The sequence below is a fragment of the Ovis aries genome, chromosome 2 (genome assembly GCF_016772045.2).
Source record: "Ovis aries strain OAR_USU_Benz2616 breed Rambouillet chromosome 2, ARS-UI_Ramb_v3.0, whole genome shotgun sequence".
NCBI classification, from domain to species: Eukaryota; Metazoa; Chordata; class Mammalia; order Artiodactyla; family Bovidae; genus Ovis; species Ovis aries.
This window is the reverse complement of record NC_056055.1, coordinates 221,122,017-221,144,387: the sequence shown is the minus strand read 5'-3', so window position 1 is coordinate 221,144,387 and position 22,371 is coordinate 221,122,017. Positions and strand designations below refer to the sequence as shown.

The 22,371-nt window shown below is 49.1% G+C and overlaps 2 protein-coding genes across 5 annotated transcripts; one reads left to right on the top strand and one right to left on the bottom strand.

The window, feature by feature from the left end:
• Window positions 1-9,656: 9,656 nt before the first annotated feature.
• On the bottom strand, window positions 9,657-14,965 carry RETREG2 (reticulophagy regulator family member 2). 3 transcript variants are annotated; one of them, XM_004004940.6, is made up of 9 exons: window positions 14,616-14,965; window positions 14,220-14,326; window positions 13,402-13,432; window positions 12,904-13,039; window positions 12,411-12,495; window positions 11,979-12,122; window positions 11,727-11,821; window positions 11,419-11,554; window positions 9,657-11,163 (listed from the first exon to the last, which is right to left on the bottom strand). In XM_004004940.6, exons 1-9 carry the CDS (start codon window positions 14,882-14,884, stop codon window positions 10,538-10,540), a joined length of 1,629 nt encoding a protein of 542 aa, XP_004004989.2. In that variant the 5' UTR covers window positions 14,885-14,965; the 3' UTR covers window positions 9,657-10,537. The 3 variants fall into 3 exon arrangements, with proteins under 3 accessions (XP_004004989.2, XP_060267298.1, XP_060267299.1); XM_060411315.1 differs by lacking the exon at window positions 14,220-14,326 and having other exon boundaries at window positions 14,616-14,668; XM_060411316.1 differs by lacking the exon at window positions 14,220-14,326 and having other exon boundaries at window positions 12,904-12,951; window positions 14,616-14,668.
• Window positions 14,966-16,045: 1,080 nt separating this feature from the next.
• On the top strand, window positions 16,046-20,699 carry CNPPD1 (cyclin Pas1/PHO80 domain containing 1). 2 transcript variants are annotated; one of them, XM_060411317.1, is made up of 9 exons: window positions 16,046-16,116; window positions 16,368-16,455; window positions 16,917-17,025; window positions 17,572-17,653; window positions 17,816-17,936; window positions 18,022-18,150; window positions 18,719-18,780; window positions 19,162-19,279; window positions 19,496-20,699. In XM_060411317.1, the coding sequence occupies exons 2-9, from the start codon at window positions 16,387-16,389 to the stop codon at window positions 20,039-20,041; spliced, it is 1,236 nt and encodes a 411-aa protein (XP_060267300.1). In that variant the 5' UTR covers window positions 16,046-16,116; window positions 16,368-16,386; the 3' UTR covers window positions 20,042-20,699. The 2 variants fall into 2 exon arrangements, with proteins under 2 accessions (XP_060267300.1, XP_027821006.2); XM_027965205.3 differs by having other exon boundaries at window positions 16,046-16,121.
• The last annotated feature ends 1,672 nt before the right edge of the window (window positions 20,700-22,371 follow it).

The following is a 22,371-nucleotide window of genomic DNA, read 5'->3' as shown; positions in this document are numbered from 1 at the left end:
TTGACAATGAACAGGACAGCTCCTATCACCATCAGCAAAGAATTATTTGGATCAAAATGTCAGTAGTGCATATAGTCAATAGTACTGATAAAGCCTGATTTAGATGAAGTATAAAACTGGAGTTCTTCTGAGTGAGTTCAAATTGCAGTGCCAATAACTACTAGCTGTTAGAGGTTGACAGATTGGCAAATAACTTCACTGGTATTTCAGTATTTATTTTACAGAAAACAATAGTTTACTTTTAAAGCCAAATGTTAAGCATTTTAAAAAGTAAAATTTCTTGATATCTTTGAAGGACACACACACAACTAAATGTAAAAATGTAAGCTTAAAATTCATGAATGTTAAATATACATTAATATTTTAATATGGATGTTAGATATAAAATTAATGAAGTATTATTTTAGAGTAAAAAACTAAATGCCAATAAAAGTAAAAATATAAAAATAATTGGAAATAAAATCATTTGCTCTTTATTTTAAATGAAATTTATTTTTACATCTTTATTTTATTTTATTTTGGTCACCTGGTTTGTGGGATCTTAGTTCCTGGTTGTTTGTTGTTCAGTTGCTAAGTTGTCTTACTCTATGTAGTCCCATGGGCTGCAGCACACAAAGCTCCCCTGTCCTTCACTATCTCCTGGAGTTTGCTCAAACTCATGTCCATTGAATTGGTGATGCTATCTAGCCATGGGACCAGGGCTCAAACCTGAGCCCATGGAAGCATGGAATCTTAACCACTGGACCATCAGGGAATTCCCTATTTGCCCTTTTTAAAAATAGTGATCTCTTAAAGAAATATATTAAGATATCACTGTTAAATTGTAAGTGTATTTTTGGTACAAATTTTTCTAGCTGCTCTAAAAAGCTCTTTCTGGTGTTGTATTTCTCAAAGAAATGGGAAGAGATGGTTATAAATCTAACTTCAAATATAGTTCCCCAACTTCTCCTTGTTCAAATAATTTCACCTCATTTGGTAACTTTGAGTTATTTTTGTTTCCTAGGTGGATATATGGGCTTCCCTCAGTTGGTAAAAGAATCTACCTGCAATGCGGGAGACCCAGGTTCGATCCCTGGGTCAGGAAGATCCCCTGGAGAAGGAAATGGCAACCCACTTCAGTATTCTTGCCTGGAGAATCCCATGGACAGAGGAGCCTAGCAGGCTACAGTCCATGGGGTCGGCAAGAGTTGGACATGACTTAGTGACTAAACCACCACCAGGTTCAGTTCAGTTCAGTTCAGTCACTCAGTCATGTCCGACTCTTTGCGACCCCATGAATTGCAGCATGCCAGGCCTCCCTGTCCATCACCAACTCCCGGAGTTCACCCAGACTCACGTCCATCGAGTCAGTGATGCCATCCATCTCATCCTCTGTCATCCCCTTCTCCTCCTGCCCCCAATCCCTCCCAGCATCAGAGTCTTTTCCAATGAGTCAACTCTTTGCATGAGGTGGCCAGAGTACTGGGGTTTCAGCTTTAGCATCATTCCTTCCAAAGAAATCCCAGGGCTGATCTCCTTCAGAATGGACTGGTTGGATCTCCTTGCAGTCCAAGGGACTCTCAAGAGTCTTCTCCAACACCACACTTCAAAAGCATCAATTCTTCGGCCCTCAGCCTTCTTCACAGTCCAACTCTCACATTCATACATGACCACAGGAAAAACCATAGCCTTGACTAGACGGACCTTAGTCAGGTGGATATATATAAATAAATTTTTAATTTCTAGCAAAATATAGTTTTGTTTCAAGTGGAAAATTTCTGATTTGTATCCATCTTCTTCAATTTAATTGACTCTAGATTGAGATTCTGATGCAGAAGACCTATATTAATTAAAAAAATTTTGGCTGCCCTGGGTCTTTGTTGGGGTTCTTGCGCTTTTCTCCAGTTGTGGTTTAGTTGCTCTGTGGCATATGGGATCTTATTTCTCAGATCAGGGGTCGAACCAGCTTCCCCTGTATTGGAAGGATTCTTCCTTTTCTTTTCTTTTTTTTTTAAGTTTTACTAATTTATTTGGCTGCTCTAGGGCTTTAGTTGTGGTATGTGGCATCTTTAGTCGCAGCATTAGAACTCTTAGTTGCGGCCTGTGGGATCTAGCTCCCTGACTGGGACTGGAACCCAGGGCATCTGTGTTGGGAGCTCAGAGTCTTAGCCACTGAACCACCAAGGACGTCCTGGAAGGCAGATTCTTAACCACTAGACCACTGGGGAAGTCCTTATATTAATTTTGACAGTATCCTGTTCCTAATATACTTGTTTAAAGTGTCTTTGAACTAGAATAATTATTCTTGCAATAGAATTGACATCTTTTGATTCCTCTTGAAGTCTGTGGGATGCAACAATGTTTTATAAACAAACCTTTGTGTGTTCAAAATTTTAACATGGCTATATCTCATTTATAAATCATTCAGAATTCAGATTTCTTTTCCCAATGTTGAAAGAATATTTCTACCTCAACTAAAATTCTATTTTGGTACTTTAAGATATGAGTATGTGAGAATAACAAAATGCTGAAAACCAGTATTTTAATCACAACCAGCTATGCAACTTTGGGCAAGCCATTTTACCACTATGCCTCAATTTCCTCATCTGTAAAATGGGGGTAGGGTGGATGGTTCCTACAGTAAAGCAGGATGGTGAAGATTACGGAAAGGATACATAAACTTAACATATGTGTATTTTTTATATCCTGTGTATAATATATTGTTACAAATTTGTTCATTTATTTGTCTTTATATTTATAATGTGCAGCTTGTTGGCCCAAATTCTTGAATATATTTTCCAGATCAGTTTGGTGTAATTGTTTTAAAATATGTCCACAAGGGAATTCCCTGGCAGTCCAATGGTTAGGCCTCAGTGCTTTCACTTCCGTGACCTAGGTTCAATCCATGGTCAGGGAACTAAGATCCTGCAATCAGCATGGCCCCCCGAAAAAAAGTCCAAAAATTTTTTTTTCCTACTTTTCCCTTAAAGAGCATGAGCTGGACTCAATAGCTTGCTTCTAATGTATATAGTGTGGTGGAAGTGATAGAGCGTGACTTTTGACACTAGGTCATAAAAAGCACTGTGGCTTTCTTCTTGCTCTCCTGGATCATTTGCTCCAGCGAAGGAAGCTTTGGTGTTGTCATGACACTCAAACAACCATGTGCTGGGCTGCTCTCAGTTGCTCAGTCATGTCCGACTCTTTGTGACCCCATGGACCATACATAGCCTGCCAGACTCCTCTGTCCATGGGGATTCTCAGGTGAGAATACTGGAGTGGGTAGCCTATCCCTTCTCCAGGGGGTCTTCCGACCCTGGAATCAAACCAGGATCTCCTGCATTGCAGGAGGATTCTTTACCAGCTGAGCTACCGGGGAAGCCCCCAAGCAACCAGGTTAGTGTGATGAGGGAGAGGTTAGTATCATGAGGAAATGAAGCCTCTTGTCAACAGCAGGTATCATGGGAGCAATCTATCCACATACACATACACCCATATGTGCCATACACTGTGCTCATACGAAGATTCTATGTGATCTTTGGAAAAACAGCAGTATACTGAGTAAGCATTATATAGGTCTCCTATCAGGGCATGATGTGGGACATCAGGGAAGCCTTCAAATATGGGATGTGGTCTGAAGTACATCTTAAAAGACAAGTGTTTAGCAAGTGGAGGAATGAGAGGTGGGAGTGTAGAGCAGGGGTGGAGGAGGGCAATGCAGCTGAGTGGAGGAAAGGATAATCTTTTGGGGGTTTGGTGCTGTAAAGAGCAAGACAGGGCAGATCTCAGAAGGCTTCTTAACAGTATTAGGAAGCTTGAATGATACCTTGTAAGAGAGCCTTGATTACTATTAAACAGCAGAAAGATCATCTAATTTGTATTTTTCAATTATTTAGCCACATTGTTGGGCATAAATTTTGGTAGGAGACAAGAGTGTGGGCAGAGAAACTGTTAAGATGAGGAGGGTGTGAATCAGGGCTGTGGCGGGGAGTGAATCAAGAAATAATTAGAACATCAATTTAGCAGCAACTCGGGATTGACTGGGTATGGGATGAGAGAGAAGGATGTAGGTCTTTAGAGTTAGTGGTGGAAACAAGCATGATAAAAAACACAGAAAAAGCCTATCTGTGTAGGGAAGTTGGGGGGTGGAAGGTGAGGGGAAAGACCATGTGTTTAGTTTTTGGTATGTTGAGCAGAAGTGCCCATGGGACATTCAAATGGAGATGCCTAGTCAAAAGTTCTGGGAAAGGAGCTAAGATTTAGAAGTCATCAGTTTCCATATGAGTGGAAACTAAATGGGTGAACATGTGAAACTGTCCAGGCAGAGTGCAAAGAAAAAGTGAGCCAGGGATAGACTCAGTGAAAAACCAAAACTTAAGGGATTAGGAGGAGGAAGTCCATGAGACTTCAGACACTAAAAGCAAAATAACATGGTGATATACTGTCCTTGCATGATGGAAAATTCTTACACTCTCTATCCTTGATCTTTGTACTTCTAAAGATCTTTTAAATCTGTTTTGCAATATCCCTTGAACAGAGAAACAAATTCTGCCTACACAGTTATTTTTGTCAATTTATTTTTTATTGAAGGATAATTGCTTTATAGAATTTTGCTGTTTTCTGTCAAACCTCAACATGAATCAGCCATAGGTATATATATATATCCCCTCCCTTTTGAAACTCCTTCCCATCTCTCTCCCCATTCCACCCCTCTAGGTTGATACAGAGCCCCTGTTTGAGTTTCCTGAGCCATACAGAAAATTCCCATTGGCTATCTATTTTACATATGGTAATATAAGTTTCCATGTTATTCTTTCTATACATCTCACCCTCTCCTCCCCTCCCTCCACGTCCATAAGTCTATTCTCTATGTCTGTTTCTCCACTGTTGCCCTGTAAATAAATTCTTCAGTACCATTTTTCTAGATTCTGTATATATGTGTTAGAATATCTTTCCCTTTCTGATTCACTTCACTCTGTATAATAGGTTCTAAATTCATCCACCTCATTACAACAGACTCAAATGCATTCCTTTTTATGACTGAGCAATATTCCATTGTGTGTATATACCACAACTTCTTTATCCATTCATCTGTTGATGGACCTGCCTACACGATTATTAATCAAACTCTGCTCAAAGATTTTCTACCCTCAGAAGTCCTACAGATAACCCTGCAAAGTTTGATAGCCACTGAAGTGATTTAATTTTGCATTCCCTTCTTGGCTTAAACATTCTCTGTTCCTTCACAATTCCCCATGTGCTCCATGTGATGGAATTTTCAGCATTTATTTCTGGTGATTCCCTTCTGGGCACTCTTCAATTTGTCACTTTGTCCACAAGTGTAGCAAGGCACCCTATGGAAGTATTCTAATTTGTGCACAGTACACCTTAGCTATTATATTCTCCCCAGTAATACTGCCTAAAGTTAAGTTTATGAGCAGCAACATTATACTATTAGCTGTTAGAACACATAAAGTGCATTGCCCTCCCCTGCAAACATAACCATGTAACTAAGCCTGATGAACTATGGACGGAGGTTCGTGACATTGTACAGGAGACAGGGATCAAGACCATCCCCATGGAAAAGAAATGCAAAAAAGCAAAATGGCTGTCTGAGGAGGCCTTACAAATAGCTGTGAAAAGAAGAGAAGCAAAAAGCAAAGGAGATAAGGAAAGATAAGCATCTGAATGCAGAGTTCCAAAGAATAGCAAGGAGAGAAAAGAAAGCCTTCCTCTGCGATCAATGCAAAGAAATAGAGGAAAAGAACAGAATGGGAAAGACTAGAGAGCTCTTCAAGAAAATTAGAGATACCAAGGGAACATTTCATGCAAAGATGGGCTCGATAAAGGACAGAAATGGTATGGACCTAACAGAAGCACAAGATATTAAGAAGAGGTGGCAAGGATACACAGAAGAACTATACAAAAAAGATCTTCACGACCCAGATAATCACGATGGTGTGATCACTCATCTAGAGCCAGACATCCTGGAATGTGAAGTCAAGTGGGCCTTAGAAAGCATCACTACAAACAAAGCTAGTGGAAGTGATGGAATTCCAGTGGAGCTCTTTCAAATCCTGAAAGATGATGCTGTGAAAGTGCTGCACTCAATATGCCAGCAAGTTTGGAAAACTCAGCAGTGGCCACAGGACTGGAAAAGGTCAGTTTTCATTCCAATCCCAAAGAAAGGCAATGCCAAAGAATGCTCAAACTATCACACAATTGCACTCATCTCACACGCTAGTAAAGTAATGCTCAAAATTCTCCAAGCCAGGCTTCAGCAATACGTGAACCATGAACTTCCTGATGTTCAAACTGGTTTTAGAAGAGGCAGAGGAACCAGAGATCAAATTGCCAACATCCGCTGGATCATGGAAAAAACAAGAGAGTTCCAGAAAAACATCTATTTCTGCTTTATTGACTATGTCAAAGCCTTTGACTGTGTGGATCACAATAAACTGGAAAATTCTTCAAGAGATGGGAATACCAGAGCATCTGACCTGCCTCTTGAGAAATCTGTATGCAGGTCAGGAAGCAACAGTTAGAATTGGACATGGAACAACAGACTAGTTCCAAACAGGAAAAGGAGTACGTCAAGGCTGTATATTGCCACCCTGCTTATTTAACTTCTATGCAGAGTACATCATGAGAAACGCTGGGCTGCAAGAAGCACAAGCTGGAATCAAGATTGCTGGGAGAAATATCAATCACCTCAGACATGCAGATAACACCACCCTTTTGGCAGAAAGTGAAGAGGGATTAAAGAGCCTCTTGATGAAAGAGGAGAGTGAAAAAGTTGGCTTAAAGCTCAACATTCAGAAAACGAAGATCATGGCATCTGGTCCCATCAGTTCATGAGAAATAGATGGAGAAACAGTGGAAACAGTGTCAGACTTTATTTTTGTGGGCTCCAATATCATTGCAGATGGTGACTGCAGCCATAAGATTAAAAGACGCTTACTCCTTGGAAGGAAAGTTATGACCAACCTAGACAGCATATTCAAAAGCAGAGATATTACTTTGCCAACAAAGGTCCATCTAGTCAAGGCTATGGTTTTTCCAGTGGTCATGCACGGATGTGAGAGTTGGACTGTGAAGAAAGCTGAGCACAGAAAAATTGATGCTTTTGAAGTGTGGTGTTGGAGAAGACTCTTGAGAGTCCCTTGGACTGCAAGGAGATCCAACCAGTCCATTCTGAAGGAGATCAGCCCTGGGATTTCTTTGGAAGGAATGATGCTAAAGCTGAAACCCCAGTACTCTGGCCACCTCACGCAAAGAGTTGACTCATTGGAAAAGACTCTGATGCTGGGAGGGATTGGGGGCAGGAGGAGAAGGGGACGACAGAGGATGAGATGGCTGGATGGCATCACCAACTTGATGGACATGAGTTTGAATGAACTCTGGGAGATGGTGATGGACAGGGAGGCCTGGCATGCTGTGATTCATGGGGTTGCAAAGAGTCGGACATGACTGAGTGACTGAACTGAACTGAACCCTTCTTTCCCCGGGCTGTACTTCTAGTTTTTTGTTTAGCCTAACTGTAGGTTTCATATTTCTACTTAATTTTTCTTTCATTCATATGAAAAGCTTTCTTCTTGTCCCTTTCATCATGAGGCAGGAAATGGCCAGAATACCTGGTAATGAAAAACTGTAGGCAAACATATAACAGCCATCGGACCAGGGCAAGTGTCAAGAATGGACTCTCATGGAACTGCAAACATTTGGTTAATGTTCTGACCCAGTACAGTCTTCTGGCTCTGTCTTCAAACTGCAGGTTAAACAAGGAAATAAAGGTGGGGCCATGGCAGCAATTGTTTTTTGGATTAATTCTATTTTTTCCTGAATTGTCTGTTTGATGATTAGAATTGTCTGTTTGATGATTAGAATTGTTTGGCCATTCTCTTCAGACATCTCTAGATGATTACAAGTTCATGTTCCTCCAACAGCAAGACAGGGAGGACACTTGAATCCCTGAAAGCCTTTCAGGCAAATGTGAAACACATGGAAGGAAAAAATTCTCACACACTTAGAAGAGATGCAGCACAGAAGTCAACCTCAAGGAGCCAGGCAGCATTGCCAGATCGAGCTTCCAGCTGAATGGAGGCCAAGGCTGTGGACTCATGAAAAAAGCCATCTGTCCAGTTTTGGGCTCTCCTCTGAACGCTGTTCTTCCCCAAAGAGCAAGGACTGCTAAAAGACCAGTCTTTGTGGAGCTAGGATAAGCAGACTGCTCCTGTATCATTCCCACATCCTTGAGCATATTCGCATCTGGGCCCTATTGATGGCCTGCTACTGCTAAGTTGCTTCAGTCGTGTCCGGTCGTGTCCGACTCTGTGCGACCCCATAGACGGCAGCCCACCAGGCTCCACCGTCCCTGGGATTCTCCAGGCAAGAACACTGGAGTGGGTTGCCATTTCCTTCTCCAATGCATGAAAGTGAAAAGTGAAAGTGAAGACGCTCAGTCGAGTCCGACCCTCAGCGACCCCATGGACTGCAGCCTTCCAGGCTCCTCCGTCCATGGGATTTTCCAGGCAAGAGTACTGGAGTGGGGTGCCATTACCTTCTCCGTATTGATGGACAGGGGCTCCCTATTATAGGGTGACTGCTGGAGCCAGACTGCCTGGATTTGGATTCTGGCTCCATCGTGAACTAAGGCCCTGACTTTGTGAAAGGTAACTTCTATAAAAGTATCTTATGTCAGGGTCCTAATGGAAAAAGTTAGTATAAATCACCTAGAGGAGTGCTGAGCAGGAATGTTGCATTGTTAGTGTAAACACTGTTTCTTTCATGTTCCTGGGCTAGGAATCAGTCTTATGTCTCTTTTTGACTGTGCTCTGTGGCATGTGGGATCTTAGTTCCATGACTAGGGATCTAACCCTCGTCCCCTCTAGTGGAAGCATAGTCTTAACCACCAGACTGCCAGGAAAGTTTTTCTTTTAATATTCTTTTATTGATCGATTGATGGCTGCACTGGGTGGGTCTTTGTTGCTGCACACAAGCTTTCTCTAGTTGTGGCGAGTGGAGGCTCCTCTCCAGTTGTGATGGGATGTACAGGATTCTCTTGTTGTGGAGCACAGGCTCTAAGTGAGAGGGCTTCAGCAGTTATGGTGCAGGGGCTCAGTAGGTGAAGATCAAGGGCTCAGTAGTTTTGGCACATGGGCATAGCTGCCCTGCAGCATGTTGGATCTTCCTAGACTAGGGGTCAAACCGGTGTCTCCTGCACTGGCAGGAGGATTCTTAACCACTGGATCATGAGGGAAGCCCCTCAGAATCAATTTTAATGCAGGTATCCAAGTCCTGCTTGTTTGCTTCTATCAGGAGAGACAAATGAGGATTGAGGGAGTTAACCGTCAGTACACAGATGGGTAAGGACTTCTTACGTTAAGTGTTAAGCTTGTGGACAACACTAGAAAACAACTGTTGTGGTACACAGTGGTCTCAAGTTTCTGATTGGGAAGCTGAAGCAGCTTCCTCCTGCACATACTTATTTGCACATGCTAAACCTTACTAAGCATTATCACAGAGAACTCGGCTAAGGGCAGGTTAGGGCTGTCAGGGTAATCCTTGCTTCTGGCCTTGTTTTGCACCAAAGTAAATAAACAGCCAGGAGCAAACAGGGGATAAGGCAGTAGGGGCAGAGCACAGAGGGAGACAGAGCTCAGTGAGGCAGGCAGCAGCAGTTCTAGCCATCAACACTTTATTTTTCCAGTCAACACCTGCACAGATGTTACTGTCCATTTCCTGACCCTAGTAGGGGGTCCCACCACACTTGGACCATGACCCAGAGAAACAGATCTCCTTACTCCTAAGATAAGAAAGCCCCTCGCCCCACAAGACAGATGTCCTGCTCACTACCACAGCGCTGGCATACGTGCTGTGGGATCCCTGCTCTCATCCTGTATAGGGAAGGGCCAGGATGAACAAGGGCATGGGTGCAGTGGAGGTTCCACGGGCTACAGTGACTTAAGTGCATTAACTACTGACCCGACCCACCACCCCAGGTTTCATCTGTACCTCCCAGACGGGAGCCTCCCTAAAGCTTAGCTGGGGCCTGCTGGGGAGGAAGAGCTGGTAAAGAGTGGGGATTGAGCTGCTAAGGACAGGACACAGCAGGGAAGTAAAGCAGAGAGGGGCTGGGATAGGAAAGAAAAATGATAAAGTGCCTGAACTAAACAACCGAGTGGGACACGAGGACAGAGCAGCACAGGTCCCTGAGGAAAGGAGGAAAAAGAAAAGGACAGACCGTCAGGGCTTGGGGCATTGTGGAATGAGACTAGAGATGAGGCGGGGAGGCAAGTGGGAAGGACTCCCCTAGCCCTGTTCATAACCACTAAACCCAAATGTAAAATTATTTACAAACTTAAAACAAATCCCAGGTACTGTCCCAGGCCTGGGACGGCAGGCAGGCAGGCAGGCAGGCAGGCAGGCGGAGGGTGGACTGGCTCCATCTGATAGCCAGCTTCCCCACATATTGCTCCTCCCCAGGAGAGCAGGGAAAGGAGCCAACAGTGACATCCTTAGCCAGGAAGCCCTACTGTGCCTGCAACTCGTTCCCCCAGGCTTATGGCTCTGCCACGGCCTGATCCTCCTGGTCTGACTGTACCAGAGACGGGGTGTCGGGCCCTAGGGGTGGAGGGGGTGAAGCATCAGGGGGCTCTGGGCATGTCTCTGGACCCAACCCCATCTCTGCATTTAGCTGCTCCAGCTCCCCCTGATCCAGCAACTCGAAGTCCTCAGTGGTGAGTGCCTCTTCTTCCTCAGGGGCAGGCAGGGGCTGGGGTGAGTCCTGGGGCAGAGATGGGAGTACGGAGGGGGAGGGGACGGGGACTGGGTCACTTTCCGCAAGGCCAAGTAGGGGCGACAGAGTGCTGGGAGGAGTGGTGAGGTCACCACTCACTGCCTCCAGGCTCAGTGTCTCCGCTGGTCCTCCAGGGGAGAGCATCACTCCATCTGTGGGAGACCCTGCCCCATTGAAGTGTGTGTTCACAAAGTGAAGGGGGGATGAGAGCTGAAGCAAGGCTTCCTTGGATGCCACATCTTCTTCCTCCAAGTCCAGGTCTTGTTGTGAGAGGGCCTGAGGAGAGCCTAGCAGGTCTTCGGGAGGGGCCAGGTCTGTCTCCTCTCCCTCCCCTAGCTCCCGACTCAGGGCCTCCTCTGGTTCACTTGGCAGGCTCTGCTGGTCCAAATCTGTGCAGAAAACAAAGGGCCAGGAATGGGCCTGCTGTTCTGAGTAGCTGCAACGGATCACTCAGTTCAAGGATGAGAACTCAGGACACAGGATGCTAGGCCAGGCCTTAGGTGTTAAGGTCTTTCAGGAACTTGGTGTACAACTAGGGATGAGCTCCCCAAAGAAAACATTTATGGGGGCAATCACCAGAGAGCACAGCCAGCATCCCATGACAGGGAACAGGAAGATCAAGAGGGACAAAGGACTTCCCATACCCTCTGAAACGTCAGTTAGTTGTGGAGTGGTTGCCCGGGAGACAGAGAAGCCACCGCTTTCCAAAATAGAAGCCTCCTCATCTGACAGCTCTGAGTCTGTAATGGCCAAAGCCAGTGCTGTTTTCTTCACATCCACCTGCAGGGGAACCACGATGAACACAACAGACAAAAGGGTGAGAGAGCCCATTTCCAGGAGCATCCCTGCCCTGCCACTGACTCCCATCCCCTTGAGAGGTGACTGCTCTAAAGCAGATTCTCCCCCAGCCCTATACTTGACAGCCCATCGCCCCTGGACCCCTGGACCTCACCACCGGGGAGAAGCCAGCCAGTTCTGCCTCGCTCTCACTCTCTGTCTCTGCCAGTGGCTCATCACCTCCGGGCGGTGCATTCTTCCCCTGCCGCTCTGGAGACCAACAGCAGGGCAGTGACCAAGCAGGAACAGAGATGGGGGACAAACATAGCCACAGGTGTCTGGAGACTATCTAAATCCCAGGGCATTTCACAAGCCTCAAACCAAGGTCCTCCCCGCCTTCCCCTCCTGGGTCATGGGATCCCCTTACTCCTCTTGTCGTGTTTGTGATGCAGGGCATCAGCTTCTGCCTTCATGCTGTAGTCCAGCTGCATAAGGAGGGGCTCCAGGCGCGTGTACATCCTCTGGATCAGTTCATGATACACCACCAGGGGCCATAGCAGGATACTCAGCACTGAGGGTCAGAGAGTCCACTCAGAGCTCCCTATGCCTATTACCTAAGAGCCCTCATTCAACTGATGCCTAAACAGGAAAGGCTGAAGGAGACAAAGTCCCTTCCTGAGGCTGTGCCAACTTCTTCCCACATCCACTGCCCTCCTTCCACTTATCCCACAGCATCCTCCTGAAGATCTCTGTAAATAGGTAAATGGGCAAAGAGAGTACAACAACCCCCCTTGGGTCAGTCCAAGAAAAGAAGACAAAGAAAGGGCTTTGGAAAGGGCAGGGGCCAGATGCTACTCACAGACAATGTAGGAAATCATAATCCCTGGCACATAGTGTCCCAGCACAGCCAGCACAGCACAGCCAGAGCAGACACGCGCGCAGAACTGCGGAGAAGAGCACAGGGTCTAAGAACAGGAGACTGAGGTATGTGCTCCACTTATCCAGGGAAAGAAATATTATTGCTCCACTGGTGGAAGGAAGGGCATGTCCTCTAAGAATGCAGTGATCCAGTTTAGTCAAGAGGATGCCTGGGATCATCGATTCAGGAAGTTTGCAACTGACATAGCCAAACACCTATAATTCAAACTTGGTCTCTCTTGGCAAGAAATAGTGTCAGGACACCAAAAGCTTACTCTGCCTCTTGTATCAGGCTACTAGCAGTAAATTTTGCCTCAAGAAGGCCCCAGGCCTTATCCTTCATCTCCAGTCAAGGAGTTTGAGTCACTCCTCCCCATTCCCACCTCCATTTCTCCACCGGGTAGAGCACTGTTGTGTGATGAGGGGGAGGTTACCTGAGCTGGATTCTGCCTCTTGTACTGCAGCAGCTCCTGCAGATGAATCTGGAAGGTGAGCCAGCTCTCAGCCAGGTATCTGCACAACTCGGGCACACTCAGCAGGTGCGGCCGGGCTCCTGACCCCGCACCCTCACTGGGGAGACATGATATGACCCCTGGAGGCCTCAGACACCAGCTTCCTAGGCACTCAAATCCCTCTGAGAATGCCCATGAGCTCTGTAGTCTAAGAAAGTGGACAACCCTGCCTCCCAAAGGGAGGCTGTCTGGGACCTGGGAAATAAAGCCCGGGGCTCCCAACCCTTTGCCCTGAAAACAGCAGGCACACAAACACCTACACAAGAATCCGGGACCAAGCTTGCTACAGTGCATTCACTATGCTGGGGGCTGTGCCTGCAGAAACTCCGTATTGCTCTGCACCGTGGCGGTGACACTGGCACCAAAGCAAGACAGGGTTTGGACATTTGTCTGTTCTTCAAGGGGGTGGTCTGCACTCACCTGTCAGAGTGTGGCTCCTCCGGGGATGATGCTATAGAGAGGTAAAGGAGACAAATTACTGAGGGGCAGAGCTCTGGGAAATACTCCCCAAGCCAGAAACAGTTGCCCTTCCTCTGCAGTCCCAAAGTGCTTTCTCCAAATGCCATTTGCAGGAAGTATTACATTGTTATGTTGTTTGTATGTCTCCTTCCTCAGGCTTTACCCTTTTCAACAATAGGAACCCCATCTTATTCACATTCACATGTACATACACCCCAAACAGCTCACACACCTGGCACCCAGTTCTCTAAACTGTCTATTAAGTAAACATGTGGACAAGAAAACCCTGGTAAGAACTAATATTCCCACCATATGTGAAATCCTACCATAAGCATATGAAGTGTATTTATAAATTCAAGAATATCCTCCTCCTTATGAAACTGGAGATCGAGTGACTTTTATAAGGTCACGTACAGGGTAAACGGGAAGCAGGCAATGGAACCCAGGCAATCTGGATGCGGAGTCCACAAACTTTACTATTACTACACACAATAAAGACTGAAGTCAGGAGGAGAAGAGGGCGGCAGAGGATGGGATGGTTAGACAGCATCACCACTCAATGGATAAGAATCAGACACGATTTAGCGACTGAACAACCACACAATAACATGAATTTTGAGAAAGGGGAAATTTATTTCCCATCTGGGGAAGAAAGCAGTCATGCTTTGGGAGGCAGGTGGCCTGCGGTACATGTGTCTCACCATTCAACCGAAGCCGGGTGGGTCAGGCACAAAACAAGTGCTCATTGGGGCTTGCTGAATGAATCAAGTCACACTCACCAGAGATGTCAGGGAGAAAGCGAGGCTGCCACAAATCCAGCAGAAAATAGGCCAAAAGTGAGATGCTGAGTAGGAAGAAGGGCCGTAGGGAGGACGAAGACAGCAACCTTAGGGAGAGACAGGCACTCAGCGGTGAGTGGGTGAGAGAGGCTCCTACACCCATCGCGAAAGGCCGAAAAGAGCCCACTGATCGGGGAATGGGAACCTTCAGGCCGAATTCGACACCCGAAGACAGAGGAAAGGGGCAACCCAGGCTGACAACGATCTTTAAACAGCAGGAGGTGGCCCAGCCCTCCAGGACAAGCGTCTTCCCCAGAAAGGGGAACGGTACTCCGGGCTTGCCCGCCCCCGCTCTCCCGCGCTGCCCGGCCCCGCCCCCTCCTCCCCGGCCGTTACCAGAAGAGGCCGTTGAGCGCGGCCGCCGTGACTAGGCTGTGCAGCGGCTTCTCCCACACCAGCAGCCGCTGCGCTGCGGCCAACACCGCCTCCCAGCCGCGGAGCCGCAGCCACAGCGTCGTGGCGAGGCGTCCCACCGCCTCGGCCGTGGCCGCCTCCTCCTCCGCCTCGCCGGTGGCCTCACCCATGCCGAGGCCCAGGCCCAGGGTCAGGCCCAGCCCCGGGCCCCCACCAGTGCCGGTGTTGCCACCGCCACCGCCACTCGCCATAGCCCCGCCGCAGCCGCCGCCCGAGCCCGCGAGGAGCCAGGGCTGCGCGGCCGCCGCCTGGGGCGCGTCAGGCGGAAGGGGGCGCACACCGCGGAGAGGGCCGCCCAGGCCGCGGACGGGCGTCACGTGACGGCGGAGCGACGAGCCCGGCACGTGATGTGCCCTAACCGCCCGGATAGGGTGACCGGCGCCTGCGCGCAGGGGGTTGCTGGTGACCCTGCTCCTACGCAGGTGTGTGTCTTAGCGGCGCTGGGCGGTGTCTTCCTCTTCCTGACAGAGGGGCTGTATCTCCGCTTTTGCCCACTCCAGCCAATTATCTTCCCCCTGTGTGGGCAGGGCGGCTAGGGAGGCCGGTCCTGGCCTGGATTCCTGGTGAGGCAGCCCGAGCCGGCAGGAAGTCAGCTTCCAGGTGCCCCCGTGGGATCTTTCTGCTCTGGTTAGGGCGGCGGCCGCCCCTTAACTCAACCCTCGACGTACTGGTCCTCCCAGTTCCCTCTCAGCAAATAAACACCAGCGCGTGACTCGATCGGCTCAAAAACAGAAAAGTTGTTTCCGTCTCAACTTTCTGTAAACTCTCCCTCCTTTCACGCATCGGAACTCCTTCCAATACCTTAACCGAGTTATTGGGGTCTCGAAGTCTAAAACTCTGTTTAGGTGCTATTTACTCTTGGCGGGGGCGTTAACACCACTTATTGAGGTTTCCAACGTAACAAGCGTGGTGTTAACGTGTTCCCTCAAGAACATTTAATCTCGGCAATAATCCTACAAAATATATAGCCAAAAATCAGTGCCCTTGCTACTTTGTACACAATTCACCAGTTAAAATTTTTGTACTCTTGCTGATTTTATTTTTTAAGTGTATAATGTTCTGTGTGTGCATACATCTCCCCTTTAAAAGAAAACAATTGCGAGCAACTCCCTGTCCCGAGTCTTTATTTACATTTATATCTACACCGGCACGAAAAGGTCAGCCGGGCTCGCTCGTCCTCAAGTGTGCCACGGTCCCCTAGGAATTGTCCCAATTTCTCAGACACGCTGGGGCTCAGCGATATCAGGAATTCTAGCCCAGCTCCTTCCCAGCGGTCGAAGCCGGCGGCTCGGCCCAACTGGCCGCAGGAAGTGCCCGGCGCTGACTTCGCCCACGACGCCCCCGCGGCTTGTAAACACCGGGCAGACGCGCGGCGCGGCAAAGGCACAGCACGCGCCTCGAAGCCAGGACTCCTCTCTACTCGGTGAGGTGGGCGCCCGGGCCCTGGAGCTCCACGCCCCGAGTCGGGAGCCCAGAACCCGGAGCCGGGAGCCCCGCCCGGAGCGGAACAGGAAGAGGCTCTGCTGCCCGGCCCCGCCTGCCGCGGCTGGCGCGAGGGGAGGGGGCTGCACCGGCAAGGGCGGCGGCCCGCGGGAGGGAACCCGGCGGACAGGTGGGCAGGCGGGCAGGGACGGCTCCGCGGCCCCTTTAGAACTCGTTCCCTTCCCTTCGTAGGACAGTGGCTGGCGGCGCGATGGACCTGGCCGGGCTCCTGCTGGACGAAGAAGGCACCTTCTCCCTTACCGGCTTCCAGGACTTCACGGTGAGCTCGCGGCCCGCCGCCTCCCTAGCCTCCCAGCGCTTGGAGCCGCGACCGCGGGCGCTCCCTCCGCGCCCCTCACCGGAGCCCGAGCGGGGCTGCGAGCTCGCCTGATGGCTCTGCTGGGAAACTAGGCGGTAGCCGCTCGACCCGTGCCTACTCGAGGCCCTGGCTCCTTGGGCCCGTGGGGAGAGCCGCGGGGTACAGGAATGGGGTAGGAGGTAACCAGCCCGGCCCCTTCTTGGAGAACTTCTCCTCCAGAGCCCTCGGTGAGGAGGACTCCACCCCCTGTGGACAGAGAGCCACTAACAAACAATCCTGAGAATGCGGGGCTGGGTGGGGCAAGGGCCCCACTAGCCCTGAGGCAGGCCTGCCGCCCCGTATCCCCCTTCCAGCCAGGAACCAGGATCTTCAGCATACCCTTCCTGCCCTTCACCCTCCACCCGCCTCCTGCCCTGTTTCAGTTTCTCCCAGGACACCAGAAGCTGAGTGCCCGGATCCGAAGGAGACTCTACTATGGCTGGGACTGGGAAACCGACTGTACCCTGGAGGAGCTCTCCAGCCCCGTGGCAGGTTAGACAGTGTTGTAAGACCGGACAAGTGAGAAGCCTGAAAGTGGGGTTGTCAGCTGTCATCAAAGTGACTCTAGGTGTAGCCTGTGAACTACACTGCCTCTTGGTAGCTAGTATGTTTGACAGGTGTAAGAACTAGGTTTGTATTTCATTTTTTCCTTAAATCCAGATGAGTAGGAAATATTGCTGCCTTACAAATTTGTATTATTCTTGATCTATATACTAGAAGCTTTTAATTTTCCAAGCATATCTATCGTATATTTCCCCCATCAACAAGACATGTTTATCTTCTCAGATGAGCTAGAGTGAAGGACGCTTCTAGGTAATTGCAGGTGACAGGGAAATATGCCTTCCTGCTGGAAGGAGCTGGGATTCAAATTTGGAATAGGCCTTTTGTTTCAGCGTGGGAGAATTGGATCTCTGCTTTGCTACTGTGGTCCTGTCTCCAGGACCTCAGATAATGTAGATCTGGGTCTTCTGCTGATAGCAGTGGGCCCAGCTGTGGGGGAGTTGTTTGCTCACTCTTGTTATCCTTCTGCCTCTGCAGATATTGCTGTGGAACTCCTGCAGAAGGCAGCCCCCAGTCCTATTCGCCGGCTCCAGAAGAAATATGTAGCCCACGTGTCCCGGTGAGTTCACAATTGAGAGATACAGAGTGAGAGTGTTTGGGCTCTAAAGAGAGGGGAACAGTTATCTCTAAAGAGAACTAGTAAAGATACAGGGATGAGCATCATAAGTTACAAGAACCGAAAGATCCTTGCGTTTAATTCCTAATGCTTTCTGATACCCAGAGAGGCTTGCATCTCTCCGTGTGCTATGATGCTGGCTCTGGTATACATTGAGCGGCTCCGGCATAGAAACCCGGACTACCTACAGCATGTGTCATCCTCTGACTTGTTCCTGATCTCCATGGTAAGATGCCCCCTTCCCTTCATCTCCCTGGTAAGCCTGGAGCCAGGTGTGAGCTCTCCTGATACCACCTCTGGTTCCTCTGCAGATGGTGGCCAGTAAGTACCTCTATGACGAAGGAGAGGAGGAAGAGGTCTTCAATGATGAATGGGGAGCTGCTGGGGGTGTGGCCGTGCCCACTCTCAATGCCCTGGAGAGGGGCTTCCTGAGTGCCATGGTGAATAGCTCTTCTCTCTCTTGCTCTGTTTTCCTGACCTGTTTTTATGTTCTTTTCATCCTTTGTTTTTTTATCTCCCAGCTTTCTATGGTCTCTTCATTTATCTTTCTGTTTGTCCTCTTTATGTCTTCCCTTATTAGCATCTTGCCCTCTAGCTTTTCTGGAATAAGCACAGTCTTTGGAGGTTCCTGGCATGGTGAAGTCAGAAGTGGAGACCTCCCATTGTCAGTCTTCCAGGTCCCACAGAGTACACTCTGAGCCAGAGTTTATCTTACTGGGCTCTGGGTATTTTCTTCCAAACTTTGCCTTCCCCTAGATTCTGGGCTTCCTATGGGCACGAACCATTCCCAGGATTATTTTTTGCCCCTTGCTTTTAATGGAGGGTGCAATGTGAAACCAGATATGTGGTGATTAAATAAGTTAATACATAAAAGTTTTTGGAACAGTATCTGGCACATGGTAAGAGCCAAGTGTTACCTGTAGTGGAGGTTGTAGTTGCTGCTGTGGGTCTGGTTATTAATTGACTGTGGCTCATGTCCAAGTCTGGTTGGATGCTCTTTATCCACAGGATTGGCGGCTCTACACTGATCCTCGGGAAATCTTTGAGGTGCTGAGCTGGCTGGAGGGCTGGTAGGTTCTAGGAATTGGGAAGAGGGACTTGAGGATTTGGAGGCTGAGGCCTAAGCCATAGGAGCTAAACAGAGGTGAGGGTCTGTGTAACTGAGGGTGGGGGGGGTGGGGGAGAAAACGAGAAAGAGAATTGCCCAAGGTCATGGTTCCGAAATGAGTCTGCTCTCCTCTGTGTGATCACCTTTGGAAGAGTGGGAGAAGCTTATTTAAAATACAGATCTTGGTCTCACCTTCATCTTTGGAATCAACGGGTAGTCTAGGAGTCTGTACATTTAACAAGTTCCTCGGTGTTCCCTGGTAGGTCCCCAGGGGAATGAGGGTGCCGGTGGGCAGCTGCAGGAAGATTGCAGACCCTCTCTGTGTTTTCTCCTATCCCTGCAGTGTGGCTGAGCAGCAGGGGCGCCGGCGGGGCTGGTACACCTACACAGACCTGTGTGTGCTGCTGGAGCAACCTGCCTGGCAACTGGCGCTGGGCTCCCTCTGCCAGCGGCTGGCAAAGGTGAGGCAGGTCAGGAAGCAGAGGGAGCTTGAGCTGGCTGGTGATGTAAAGCAAATACAGAATGGCTCAGGAGATGGGTTGGAAGTAGATGGTGACTGAGAGCTCTAAGTTGAGTCCATGTGTCCAGAGATAAGGGATGGGTATGTTAAAGACAGTTAAAGAGGGTTCAGGGGAAGGGGATTTGGGGACTGACGTTTCTTAACTCCTCTCCTCCAGCTGTCCTGCCTGTTGGCTATGGCATATGTGAGCAGCGTGGCCCTCGCTGTGGCATCGATGGCCGTAATACACCAGTCATTAGGGCTGTCCTGCAGCCCCCCGCCTGGCCCTCCAGACCTTGGACTGGCCTCCAGGTGCCTTTTGGAACCCTGCATACCTTCTCCCATGCCACAGTGCCTGCCGTCTCCTGCTAACATCTCCGGCTGCCAGGAAGGCGATGTAGTGTTGCGTTCACTGTGGGGCAGTCTGCTAGCCTCACTGACTCCCCCACCGTTGCCTCCTCCAGATCCTCCTGCTCCTCCCACTCTTCTTCTCAACTGCCCCCTTTGCCAGAAGCTCCAGAAGGACTCCCCAACCTGCCGTGCCTGCCACCACCTCAACCATACTGTCCCCACGGGGCCCCCCAGTCCTTGGTCCCACTCCCACGGCCTGGCTCCCCCCTGGCCTTGGAGCCCAATGCCTCCTCTGCTCCCACAGCCCCAGCAATGTTCCGTTTTCAGCATCATGGAACTGGCCCGCCTGAAGTCTTTCATTTTCCCAGGCTAGGTATGGTTCTGAGGAATGCATTAAGAGGATTTGGGAGTCCCTGAGAGCCTGGAGGGGCAAAGCTTGATCTGGGTCCTTGGCTGGTCTCCTGTCCTCCTGGGTGATGGAGCTTAAGGGGGTCGTGTGGCAGAAGGACTGAAGGTCACTTGCTCTTCTGTCCCTCAGGGGCTGACTGCCTGGCCAGGGCAGTGGTGATTCCAGGGAAAGCCTCAGCTCAGTGACCAGGGGCATGTCACAGGTGGACAGGGGCAAGGCTCCTGCCTCTCTTGTCCCCTGGGCTCTTCTAGACTTTTGCCTTTGAGTTTCCTAGGATTGGACGAGGGAGGGAGGAAACATTGACCAGGGTCTGTTTGATGTCCCTGAGGTAGGAGAGGCGGGGACTGACAGGGCCACCCATGGTAGGAGTTGCTGAGGGAAGGCGGGAGGTGGGGAACGTCCCACACTCATGCCAAGTCTAGAAGAACCAGGGGCTGCTGGGACCTTCACCCTGGCCCTTTTGTCTTCCAACATTCTCTTCTTAGTCCCCTGCTCCTGGGCTTTCCTCTCTTCCGGTTCCTCTCCTGGGTGTTCTCTTCACGGGCCTCTCTGGCCACTGCTTTATATCTGGATTTTTCACGCTTTTGTAGAACTAAGGTTTCAATAAACAGTTTTAGTTGCATGGCCTGGACTCTTCCTTCTGCAGCAGCCCTCAAAGAACTCTCCTGCCCAGATCTTCCTTCTCAGCCTGCCTACTCCCTGATCCTATCATCCTGCTGCTCATTCTCTCTGAGTCCCATTCCAGAACGTCCTTCTTGTTTGATGGTCATAGATTCTCATATCAAGCTGCTCCCTCGTTCCTGCTCCCAGCACCCTGGGGCCCCTAACACTCCTTGACTCTGGTGCAGTGGGGCATAGACGGTGACTGTGCCGTGCTAGGGGTAGCCCTGTTTGTCACAAGTTCTGAGTGAGCACCATCTTTGTGGATCCCAAGGCCATCTCATGGAGAGCGTATCCAGCAGAGCCCCGTGAACTCCTTGAGGGCAAGCCCAAAGACACTTTATCTCCTGACTTCCTTTCTGGGCTGACGAATGGTGGTAATTACCACAAAGGCTTCCGTGGTGGCTTAGCAGGTAAAGAATCCGCCTGCAATGTAGGAGACCCTGGTTCAATCCCTGGATTGGGAGGATACCCTGGAGAAGGAAATGACAACCCACTCCAGTATTCTTGCCTGGGAAATCCCATGGGCAGAGAAGCCTGGTAGGCTACAGTCCATGGGGTCACAAGAGTCAGACACAATTTAGTGACAACCACCACCAAAGAGAAGACCAAGCCTGGGTTATCACTGGAAGAAGAGCAGCCAGCTGAACCATGATGATTTGGTACCACAGAGGAAGATACGCAGTGGGGGTGGTACTGCCACCTAGGGGGCATCTTGGAACTATATGGGGCATTTTTTGGTTGACAAAAATTTGAAGATATGGGACTTACTGGCACTTAGTCAGCTTATATAGAAAGCTACACATCCAGGAAGGCTTGAGAATTCCCTTCTTATGAAGAATTCCCGAGGCAACTTTTGAATGACTGGTGGATATCATGTATGACTATTTATCTGAGCCTGGAAGTACTTATTTTCTCTAAGCATGTAAACAGAATAGATTTTGCCCATTTGGAAAGAGTCTGTTTCCCAGGAATGCATCTCTGGGTACAGTAAATCTACACTTTGTTCAGCACTTTATGAAGAACCTGTTCACTGTTTTGGAACATCGGGTCACGAATGGCAGCACTGCCGGTGGTACACATGTCATCAGGGAAGCACCAGTATCAGCTGGGATTGTAGCTGCCGCATCCGTGGCAATTCCACATGAGGGGTGGGCACTGGGCTACTTCACTGTCTTCCAGTTTAGTTGGACCCAAGCTTTCCCACGGTGAAATAAGTCATTATAAATTACTTTGAGGACTTCCCCGGTGGTCCTGTGGTTAGGAATCCGTGCTCCTGATGCAGGGGGCCTGGGTTTCATCCCTGGTCAGGGGAACTGGATCCCACATGCCACAACTTAAGAGTCTGCACGCCACAGCTAAAGATCTCGCATGCTGCAGCAAGGATTGAGGATTCTGCTTCCCCCAAGCAGACTTATTTGGACTGGAGCAGCCAAATAAATATTTAAAAAATAAATCACTTTGATTGCTTCTTTATATTACAATGAGGACATTGTATACAGAGTTGTGATCACAGTTGTCATACATGACGAAGGGATGTTTCCTCCTGAGGTAGTCTGGGGGCTTGACCCTAAAAGGCTTGAGAACTACTGTGTAATTTCGATGTTCCGAATGGCAGTGGTGAGGAGGCAGTA